This window comes from Brassica oleracea, chromosome C1, assembly GCF_000695525.1.
Source record: "Brassica oleracea var. oleracea cultivar TO1000 chromosome C1, BOL, whole genome shotgun sequence".
Lineage (NCBI taxonomy): Eukaryota > Viridiplantae > Streptophyta > Magnoliopsida > Brassicales > Brassicaceae > Brassica > Brassica oleracea.
The window spans coordinates 33,698,512-33,710,242 of NC_027748.1; the positions used below are offsets into that span (position 1 = coordinate 33,698,512).

The following is an 11,731-nucleotide window of genomic DNA, read 5'->3' on the forward strand; positions in this document are numbered from 1 at the left end:
GGTCTTGGGTCTTGGTGGAGGGCCTCCGGCCCGATAAAAATATTCTTTTTGGACCAAGTCAAACTCAACGTTTTGCCATTTAATTCCCGAAAAACGACATTCCGCCAACGTGCGCACGTGCGGCATTAGTTACGGAAAATGGCTCGTCTTCTCTTCTTTAAAAACTCGTCTCCTCCTTCATTTTTCTAAAAGTTTTTATGCAACAAAAAATCACCAGATCCCTCAACGTAAGTCTAGAGTGTTTCGTAGAGTTTATAGTTCGATAGGGCGATCACGAGTGAGGCGTGATTCGTCTGCCATGGTTGTATCCTGGGACTCTATATTCGTACAGTGTCGTCTCACTAACGGAGCGAATATTTTGAGTTAAGGAAAGAGATCATATCTCGACTTCATGTCTCTCTGCGAATACGATTTCTTATCGTTCTTGTATTCGTCTTTTACATTCGTTTATTTCCTTAACATCGCTTTTATTCTATCGTTTATGTCAGTCCGGTTTTCCGGCTTCTACAAAAAGAAATGTCGCCCAATAGAAAAGTTAATTGATTATGCAAACTTTACCGTTTCTATTCATATTCGTATTACAAACTAGCTAACCTTTAAGAATTTTTTTACCCGTACGTGATATTTTTACTTATGCAAGTTTGTATAACCATACCTATATACCCATTACCTACGCAAATTGTTATATGAAATCATACATAGTTTACAAGTACGTGGCAGTTTAAACGCGTTTATATATATATATATTAATATGTTAAATACTGTTAGTTAATTATTAAAAAATGGATTGTAAATAATTGGACCAAACATTTATCAATTGGACATGGTTGTGTTTTAATAGAATATATATAGATACATTTACTTCCAGAATCTTATATATATTTTAAATTTAAAATTAATTTATTTTAATGTATTTTTATACCTTACAATGTAAATGTTTTAGATATAATTTTAAAAAATATTAATTTATGATATTATTTGAAACCATATATTTACATAAATTATTTAAAGTTGATTATTTATTTAATTATGTATATTATATACTGACCTGATTTAGAATCATAATTATTAGTATATCTTTTTATTATAGTTTTTATCAATTAATATCAACATTAATTTACTGAATATGTTTTTTTTTAAATCCACACGTGTGGGATAACTTCGTACATGCGAAATTCTTATTTGAATGACCTTATCCTCTTCCTTCTTGTTCGTCCTCTCTCGTCAGCCATGGCTTCTTCCACCCCCTTCAAGTTCCATTCACAGACCTTCAAAACTCCAAACCCATCACCTCCCAGAATCTCACATCTTCATTTCCCTAATTCAGTCTCGCACCACTCACGACGGCTCAACAAAGAATCCACCACTAGAACTCGTTTCTTGGCTCCTCTCTGCTCCTCTCTCCCTTCTCCTTCTTCTCCTCCCGCCTCCAAAGAAGAGGCCATCCTCCAAGCCAAGACTTGCCTCTCGTCTTGTCTCCTCAAACCCCTCAACAACCCGAAGCTCGCTTCCCCAAAGCTCAAGAAACTCAAACAGCCACGGTTCCGTCTCGAGATCCCGATCCTCGACGACGACTCGCCTTCCTCTCTCTCCCAGCTCGCGTTTTCCATCTTCAGCGACATGCCCATCTCGAGAAGAGGCTCCAACGCCGTCGTCAGGCTCCTCTTCCTCTGGCCAGACCCTTCTTTCGTCGAACCAGCAGTCAAAGCTTTCCGCTCCGACAACACCAACCACATCGCCATGTCTCCCGTTTCAGAACCACTCAACAAAGCTTTAAAAACTGCTGACGTGGCGGTTTTCATGGCGCCCGAGAGATCGCAGCTGGAAGACGTGAGGGTATCCACGGAAGGTTTCGCCACGAAGCCTGTGGTGATGATCAATCCGAGGTGGTTGTTCGAGGAGGAGAAGAGCTTTGGAGACGACTTCGTCGGTTCGTTTGATGTGGTTTACGCGTTTACGGGTTTGGAAGTGAGGGGGATACTGAGCAAGAGGAAAGGAGTGATCTTTAAGTGTGTGAGAGACGGTGTTGTGAGTGGAGAGAGATGGAACGTTCTCGTTGAAGAGGAAGAAGGGGATGGGGCTTTGAAAGTGGTCTCTCAGTTCAAAGCGAGGCCGTCGATGGAGGAAGTTGAGCTTGTTTTGTATAACTTGATGGCTATGAACTCACCTATCACCAAATCAGCTAAGTTCTTTAAGGATTTGGTTTCTAATATCACTGGGAAGAAATAGTTGATTAGTGAGAATTGTGTAATGTGTTCTTGTTCACTTTCCCTTGAACTAAGAGAGATCCCAATACAGAGTATGTGTTTTTGATAAAGAAAATGCAACTCATTGAACCTTATTAACCATTCAAGAACAGGCCTTGAGAGAGTGTATATTAAATGCTATCTGATGTTGCTCAATCATATATTTTCCACATAGGGCTTGTTTCTTCTCAACTTAGATAAATGAACAATCTAAGATGTCACTGTATAGTTGTTATTTAGCCTATCATGCCTTGGTTCTCAACGATCTTGAGCCAGAGCAGGACTCAGATTTGGGCTTACACATTACCAGATTATATCCCTTTTATGGTGCATTCAAAGAAACTTGTTACAAGTTAACGATCAATCAATCAATCTTTAAGACCAGTCAGAGAGAGAGTTTATGTTGATTACCTAGGAAGGTCAGGCAATCATTGTTTTGAACAGATCATATCAGCATAGAAGAAAAGAAGTTGTTGAAAACTGAATATAAATAAAAAAAGCAATACAGTTGAGACTTGATAAAAGTAAACAAACTACAACCGTTGTGGGAAACCAAGATTAAGTTGTGGTCACTTAATCTGAATTTCACAAAGTTAGAATCTTTGATCAAGTAAACAAGAGTCCAGATTCCAGAATCAGAACGCTCTCAAATCTGGGTTAATTGGTTTGAGAATCAAAATTCGCATGTGGGTTCGTTTAAATCTCGAGTCAAAACATAACACCTCATGTACTAAGATCACATGATTTCATTCAAAACGAAAAGGACTCTACACAACAGAAGAGATAAATCTAAACGCTACACATTGAACCATGCATCCTCACAGAGCTTGATCTACTCATCGTCGTCACCGGAAGGTTTGGAAGCACCACCAGCCTTCTTGGGAAGAAGAAGATTGTGAATGTTGGGCATCACACCTCCGTTAGCAATCGTCACATCCCCAAGCAACTTGCTCAGCTCCTCATCATTCCTCACCGCCAATTGAATGTGACGCGGCACGATTCTTGTCTTCTTGTTGTCCCTCGCTGCGTTTCCAGCCAGTTCAAGAACCTACACAGACCCCCCAAAATTCAACAAAACCCAAACCGGTTTAAACCACGGTTTCCCTACACAGATCTAATTAATTACCTCTGCGGCGAGGTATTCGAGAACGGCGGCTAAGTAAACCGGAGCTCCGGCACCAACACGCTCGGCGTATTTGCCGTTCTTGAGAAATCTTGCGATACGACCAACGGGGAACTGGAGACCGGCTTTGCTGCTCCTCGACGTCGCCTTCTTGGCGACTCCAGATCCGATAGTTTTTCCACGGCCGGCCATTTCTAGAGAGACGAAGTAATGAAAATTTTAAATGCCAAAAGAGGGAAGCGTACGAAATTATACAGTGGACGCAAATACTCTCATGGATCTATTATTATATACTGTATATACTAGTGCGTAAAGAGTAAATATGGCTGAGTGATTGTCGTCCAATAGAAAACAATCACAGGGATCGACGTGGCTGCCGTTGGATCAAAATAAGGATCAACGGTTTATAGTAAAGACTCTGAGGATACGCATTATACGCTATATTTACAGGAATACCCTTCAGTTGGTTCGTGAGTAAATAACTAAATACTGAACGGGTGACGTTCATTAGTCAATCAAAGTAAGAAAGTTTAAACCTGAAAGGTTTTGTTTTTTTTAACTGATTTGAAACATATTACATAATAGAAAAATACGACAATGAGAAACTAATGATTCTTCTGCACCAGAAGCTCGTGAGGATAATCATCATTGATTACACATTAGTCATATCAAACTAGTCTTATTATAGAATAAGGTAGGTTAGGTGTTTCCGTTCCAGCAGTAGCAGACATACTTCTAATACCTTATCAAAAACATGACAATTTCATCGTCTAGATAGATCTTCATTTTCAATTGTCTTTATCAATTTTGTTTTGAATTCGCTTCAGATAAGCTACCATAACATTTTGAATGCAAATACAAATCAAATAAATGATGAGGATTGATGGTTCACACTAATATCACCAATAATAGCAGACTAAGCAAACTGAAAGGTTTTGCTGAGAAAAGTGAGTTTTCCTTTTGTCAATTATGTCGGGATATATCTGTATTTTAATCAAGGTTCTAAAAATCGGTCTAGGCGGCGCCTAGGCGACAACTCGGTACTATCCGAAACGATTTTCTTAAAATCTGATTTATACGATTCAAATTGGTTTAAATTATTCAAAATCGGGTTAAAACGGTTTAAATCGATCTGATTTTTTCTAAATATGTTAAATTAAGAAATAATAGTATTACAAATCTACAAATTTGTCTAATTTCTTATGTTTTTATATCTAATTTTGATAATGCATCACAAGAATTTTATAATTAAACTTAAAAACTAAAATAAGCCATATAAATGTATAAAATATATAAAGTAAATCAATAATTTGCTAACGCCAAGGGCTCGCCTAGGCCCCGTATAATCCACCTAGTCGCTAGTCCTCCATAAAGCGCCTAGTTACCGCCTAGCGATTTTTAGAACATTGATTTTAATAGTGTTGAAAATAATAATGCAAAACAGATGTGTATAAACAACCTTGGAATATGTTTCATAGAAGAAAGCATAACCGATATATGATTTTAGATTAAATTCTGATTTATTCAACTGTATCCTTATACATACATACATAATTTGATTTTCTTTGTATATAATAAAAACTTGATTCTATTTTGATATAGGATATTTTTTTGGATTTTATATCCACAATTTATTTTATTTTGTTTAATATAATTAAACAAACGTATTCTAACTTGTAACTAGTGATTCACTATGCACAAGTAAAATTAGTGGGTAAATTTTTTGTTTTCACAAGTAATTAGCATTTGATAGTTACATAATAAATTTTCTATATTAGAATATAATAAAAAATTAACTTAATAATATAAAAATAAAAGTTTAGTTTTGATGTGAAATTTGGTGTGGTGTTTGAGGACAATATTTTAATGCTGAAATAAGAAAATAATATGACTTTGCATTAAAATAACATATATATTTTTTGTAAACTATATTATTAAAATAATATTATGGGTTGGAAACACCCTTTGATGGAGAAGACATGGAAAAGAGGGGGCAGTTATGGGATAATAGGAAATATAAACATTTTGATAAAACTAGTTTATTTTATAAAAGCTAAAACAATTTTTATCATGAAAATGTTGGATGCCATATATTATTACTCACATAATTGCCAAATGATTTTACAGTATAAATGATAAAATTAACATGTGTTTAATATGTAGGAAAACATTATAAATCTATCAAAATAAAATGGATGGAGTATTACATAAAATGGAAAATTTATATCTTTATCTATTTCTTTTTTGGGTTAATTTGTGTAATAGCCAATTTTGGGAGAAAAATTAAGAATATAGCATTGATGTTGACATATCTAGATCTTCTAGCATTTTTCTCTTTTCCTTCCGTTTTTCTCCTTTTCCAAAGCCGGTTGACGGTAATACCATGTCACTTAAATGAAAAAGTGTTGTTAGAGTTGCGGTGGTTATAGCATCCACGATGATAGTGATGGTATTGTATAAATATAATAAAATATGATAAAGGGTATAGTTCATATTAATAAAATTATTAAATAGTTTGATGAACATCCGAATCTTCCATAAACTAAACTTAAAATACTAATCACTAAACCTTAAAAGAAATATAAACCATAACTCAAATATCAATATAAAACATTATTAAAATGTTTACAGAGTCAATTTGAGTCTGTTTAAGTTGATAACAAAAAACATTATTAAAATACAAATGAATTGTATAGTACATATGTTCAAATTTTGAAATGATTATAATTACAGAAAATGAGGTAATGCTTACCCCAGTGTCAACCCAAACACTAATCACTAAATCTTAAAAGGAAATATAAACCCTAACCCAAATATCAAAATATGCACATAGTACATAATACGAAGCATTATTAAAATAGAATTATAACAAACTAAATAACATAGTACATGTTGTTCAAATTTTAAAATGTATGATTGCATGTAAAGAGATAATGGTTACCCTAACATCAACCCAAACTTTGCATAGACTAATCACTAAACCTAAATAGATATATAAATTCTAACATAAATATCAAAATATACACATACTATATATTCAAATCATTATTAAACTAGAAAGGTAACAACGAAATAGCATAATACATTTTGTTCAAATACATAGTACAACTGAAAATTTACAGTATATACGAGTAGTGGTGGTTATGACAGAAGAGGTGGTGAGTGATATCAAAGAGATGGTGGTTGTGTTTGAAAGATGTGATGGAAAAAATATGAAACCGAAAATTATATATTTGGTTAATAAGTAAAAGAAATGATGACAATAATTACGGTGATAGATAGAGACCCAGATGATTGAAATTGTTTTTTAATCCATCCCAATTTCCCTTATTCTTTTTTGTTCAACTATAGACAGATCATCATTAATCTATTTCTCAAAAAAGAAAAAAAAAAAATCCTATACTCCTTTGTCAATCTCCGAACCAGAGGTTAAATATTATTCTAGATAGACATACATAACCAACAGGTTTCATGTCCCAACCCAACGGATAAGGCACTGGTCTACGAAGCCAGAGATTGGGAGTTAACAAGGCCGCATCAGCCGCAAGTAAACAGAAGGATTGAGAGTTAACAAGGCCGCAGCAGCCGCAAGTAAACAAAAGGATTGAGTTTTCTCTTATCAACCGACCTAATAACAAAGAGACTTATCCCTTATATATTAAACGATAAACATGTAATAAATGCATTCACACAGTAATAAACACGTGGCAACCTCACAATGATTTGATAATAAATATGCCAATAATAACATTTTATTACAAAAATAAAATATTATTAACTTTTTAAATTTTAATACCTAATATAATAAATTTAATTCATAAAAATATTGTAAAACTTATATAAACTATAATATATATAACATATATATATATATATATATATATATATATATATATATAATATATATATTATTTTTATTGTTTACGGATAAAGTTGAGCAAAATACTTATAAATTTTGATTTGATTCGTTATCCGTTTTATTTTGAACAAAAAAATATGGATATCCCTAACTCTACGAAGCAAATCAAATACTAAAATATAATTAAAAAAAATCAAATCACAAATACCTATATTTTTAGGAACGGATATCTAATTCGATCTGTTATATGCATATATACATATATGTACAGAATTATATATATATATATATATATATATATATATGTTATATATATTATAGTTTATATAAGTTTTACAATATTTTTATGAATTAAATTTATTATATTAGGTATTAAAATTTAAAAAGTTAATAATATTTTATTTTTGTAATAAAATGTTATTATTAAAAATTTTAATTATTTTTAAAATTTTATTTTATCTATACATCAAATCAGATATTCTTTAAAATTCTAAATCATTTCGGATATCAGAGTCACCGACTATCCAGGTGGCTAAAGATTGAATCGACGTAAATGCCTCCAAATACCCGGATATTGGATATGTGTCCACCTCTATTTACGGATACAATTTATTTTTCTTTATGTGAAAAAAATTCACTTATGTCAAGGTCTTTTTAATTTTTAATTTTTAATTAATTTTAGTTTTATCTTTTATGTATTATTTTGAACAAAAAATGTCATTTGATATTAATTAACAATATCTTTATATATTTGTCAATTATTTTTATATATTTTTACATACACATACATGTGCACCTTGATGTGAGCACCTTGTGACTAAGTATTTATCACAACTGAAGTATCTATTTTTTTGTAAGTTGAAATATTTTTTTCTTAATGTTTCTTTCACTACTGACCAAATTGCAGTGAAATGATTTGTCTTAATAATTTTTTTTTGAACTATTATCCGTTTACAAACTATGATATGAAACCATTGGTTCGACACGACGACTATCTAAAATTCATAACATGAAAATAAACAAATAATAGTAATTTTTTGGTTTTTACCGAAAAAGTAAAAAATCAAACATTCTAACCGAATAAACCAAAATAAATATTAATTTAAAATAATAGTTATATTTTAGGAGGTTAAAAACTAAAAAATAACTTAAAACCGAACCGATATCCAGATTAAACAGATTTAATATATTTTTATTAAAATAATAAAATTAATAATTACATTCCGCGCAAGACGGAGGTTATTATCTAGTATTATGATATAAACCAATTTTGCTTTTCGTCAAAAAAAAAAAAACCAATTTTGCTTTGAATCGAAGGTTTGAAGATTCAATTAAAAAAATACAAACTCCAGCTCTCTCTCTCTCGGGTTTCTAATCATTGGAGAAGCATCAAACCAAACCAGCTGCTGCTAATTAGACATTGATATAGGAAGGAAGCAAAGGGGCTTTGCTTACTTTGAATTTGGTATGAAACGAGGATTCTCACAATCTCCTTCCAGCTCTACTCCTCCTCCTTCCTCCAGATTCAAACCCAACCCTCCAGGTTTTCCTCTGAATGTTGTTTCCTTTCTTTTGGGTGTGTCAAGCTTTTATTCTGACACTGTAAGAGATTACTTGTTTTAGGTTTTGAATCTTTTGCTTAATATAATTGTAAAGCTAGATTTTTTTTGTTTTGGTTTGGGGTTGAGGACATCAGGAGGTGATTCAGAGTATGATGAAGAGGAGAGCACAAAGAACTTTGCGAGGAAAGTAGCAGATCATTACAGTCGAAGAACAAACCAAACATTGGAAGAGAGAGAAGCTAGTCCCATCATTCATTTGAAGAAACTTAACAATTGGGTTTGCTTGACTCCCTCACTCACTCTCTCTTTATCATCCTTTCGCTCTTCGTTGTTTCAATGATATATTGATTTCCTTCTTCTTCTTTGCAAAAACAAAAAACAGATTAAAAGTGTGTTGATCCAGCTTTATGCTCGTCCTGACGATGCTGTTCTAGACCTTGCCTGTGGGAAGGTTATTGTACTCTTGTTGTGTTCATGTCAGTGGTTATGTTTCTTAAGACTGATTGCTATGTATTGCTTTAACATCTGCCAGGGTGGTGATTTGATCAAGTGGGACAAGGCAAGGATCGGGTACTATGTTGGAATCGATATAGCTGAAGGTTCGGTATGTGACCGCTGTATCCTATCTTTTTATTTCTTGCGTTTTCTGTATCTCTCTATATATATGTGTGTGTAATGCTTTTATGTGGGACAGATTGAAGACTGTCGAACGCGTTATAATGGGGACGCAGACCATCACCAACGCCGTAAGAAGTTCAGCTTTCCCTCCCGTTTATTATGTGGTGATTGTTTTGAGGTATAATTGAGAGAAAAGCTCCTAGATTAGTTTACGACACAAGTTCTTGTCATGATACTATCAAAAGCCTCAATTGTTCTGTCGATTTCAGGTAGAACTAGACAAGATTCTTGAAGAGGATGCCCCTTTTGATATCTGCAGTTGCCAGGTTCTTTATGTTTCATAAGTCACTTGTTTCCGCCAAAGATTCATTATCAGTTCCACATAACATGTTTGGTGGAATCTAGCTCGACTTTGTATCTAGGTTGTATACAAATAGTTATTCGATAGATTTGGTGGAATGATGTGTAGTTAAAGATACTAAATTATTGTTTAAATTTGTAGTTTGCAATGCATTACTCATGGACTACTGAGGCACGTGCACGACGAGCTTTGGCTAATGTCTCAGCTCTTCTTCGTCCTGGAGGCGTCTTTATCGGAACAATGCCTGATGCCAATGTTATCATTAAAAAACTCCGACAAGGTTTCCTTTTTTTTGCTTCGAAATTGATCTTTTGAACTTATAAACATCGAGGAGTTGTGCTTCACGGCTTCACACTGATCTTATACACATGGAGTTCTCTTCAGTTGATCTGGTTCTATGTCTATATTGAATACACAGCTGAAGGTTTGGAGATTGGTAATAGTGTGTACTGGATTCGTTTTGGTGAAGAATATTCTCAAAAGGTGATACTTCTTTTGTTACTTCAAGTACCAAGTCCTTATAGTTTTCTCTTTTTTTTTCCGATCCTAATGATGATTCTCCTTTATGCTTCAGAAGTTCAAATCTAGCAGCCCCTTTGGTATCGAATACATATTTCATCTCGAGGTACTTAAAATTTTCTTAACTCACTTAGTACTTTACCCCAGAAACTGAAGCATTGTAAAATTAAGCTTTAGAGATGTTTAATGATAGGATGCTGTTGATTGCCCTGAATGGATTGTGCCCTTTAACATCTTCAAGTCTTTAGCCGAAGAGGTAACTAATTTTACCCCTCTCCGTGTTCAAGGGTTTAGACATTATTTATCATTCAGGTTGACATTGTCCCATGAACAGTATGATCTAGAGTTGGTGTTTGTGAAGAACTCACACGAGTTTGTCCATGAGTATATGAAAAAACCAGAGTTTGTAGAACTCATGAGAAGGCTTGGTGCTCTAGGTGATGGTAATCAAGACCAGAGTAAGTCTTAGTGTTTTTGACTCTGAACCAAATTTGCGATAGAAACATAACTATATGTTTACGACCATTTTATATTCAGGCACGTTATCAGCTGATGAATGGGATGCTGCATATCTATACCTCTCTTTTGTCTTGAGGAAGGTTTGTCTTCACTCTTTCATCTTCTTTCGGCTCTAGTTCTTTCCCTCCCTGATTCAGGTATGTTTTAATAGGGAGGAGGACACTCTGTTGGAGCTCAAAGGAGAGGAGGGAGGAGGAAGAATGGGAAAATGAACTTATCCAAAGACGATGTTTTGTATATTGATAACTGAAGTGTAAAAGAGTGTAATTTTACACAATGGAGAGTCTCTCAAGACTGTTTTTCTGTGCTATGCTTTAGTAGAATATACCATCAGGACTCTGACCATCATCATCATCATCATGATAAAACTCATGATTTGTAGTATGTTTTTCGCAAATCACTTTGTATAACAGGTTCAAAGGCGTTTTGTTTGTATTGTTTAACCAAAACCAGAATGAACTCAACCAAGACCAATTTAAATTTCATCGATGTCCGAACTGTTCATATATTTTTATATCTAAAATACTGAAAACTGAAGGAAACTTGCCAAATTGAACACCCGAAGACCCATTGTCTATTATGTATTGAGAAAGTTGAGAAATATCTTAGTGTTGTTTCTTTTCGGGTCGATGAGCTATTTCCCCACGAGAAGTATTATATAGCACCAAATGTCTCCCGAACTATGATTACGTGCTATTTATCCCCGCGAAAAAAGTTTGAAACCTATTTCTCCATGAATCTTGGTTTTTTCACGGTTTTGTAAAACCAATATAAAATCTTCAATCTCAGATAATAAACCGGACTAAACTAAACCATAATCAAATAAAACCCGACAAAACTTAAATCTTGACCAGAACTAAAACCCAACCCAAATCTTCAATTTCAACGCATGAGTCTCTCAAAAAAAGTAATTTTGCTCAGTTT

General features: G+C 33.6%; 3 protein-coding genes across 3 annotated transcripts; 2 read left to right on the top strand and 1 right to left on the bottom strand.

Annotated features, from left to right (window-relative positions):
• Positions 1 to 1,194: 1,194 nt before the first annotated feature.
• LOC106320132 lies at positions 1,195 to 2,375 on the top strand. The gene has a single exon (XM_013758530.1). The coding sequence runs from the start codon at positions 1,231 to 1,233 to the stop codon at positions 2,227 to 2,229; it is 999 nt and encodes a 332-aa protein (XP_013613984.1). The 5' UTR covers positions 1,195 to 1,230; the 3' UTR covers positions 2,230 to 2,375.
• A 542-nt stretch (positions 2,376 to 2,917) lies between these two features.
• LOC106318253 (probable histone H2A.2) lies at positions 2,918 to 3,637 on the bottom strand. The gene is made up of 2 exons (XM_013756153.1): positions 3,373 to 3,637; positions 2,918 to 3,294 (listed from the first exon to the last, which is right to left on the bottom strand). The coding sequence occupies exons 1-2, from the start codon at positions 3,559 to 3,561 to the stop codon at positions 3,079 to 3,081; spliced, it is 405 nt and encodes a 134-aa protein (XP_013611607.1). The 5' UTR covers positions 3,562 to 3,637; the 3' UTR covers positions 2,918 to 3,078.
• A 4,895-nt stretch (positions 3,638 to 8,532) lies between these two features.
• On the top strand, positions 8,533 to 11,244 carry LOC106318246 (mRNA cap guanine-N7 methyltransferase 1-like). The gene is made up of 13 exons (XM_013756142.1): positions 8,533 to 8,771; positions 8,925 to 9,067; positions 9,173 to 9,241; positions 9,323 to 9,394; positions 9,485 to 9,586; positions 9,678 to 9,734; positions 9,911 to 10,049; positions 10,188 to 10,252; positions 10,344 to 10,394; positions 10,482 to 10,544; positions 10,623 to 10,746; positions 10,826 to 10,887; positions 10,959 to 11,244. The coding sequence occupies exons 1-13, from the start codon at positions 8,696 to 8,698 to the stop codon at positions 11,055 to 11,057; spliced, it is 1,122 nt and encodes a 373-aa protein (XP_013611596.1). The 5' UTR covers positions 8,533 to 8,695; the 3' UTR covers positions 11,058 to 11,244.
• Positions 11,245 to 11,731: the final 487 nt, after the last annotated feature.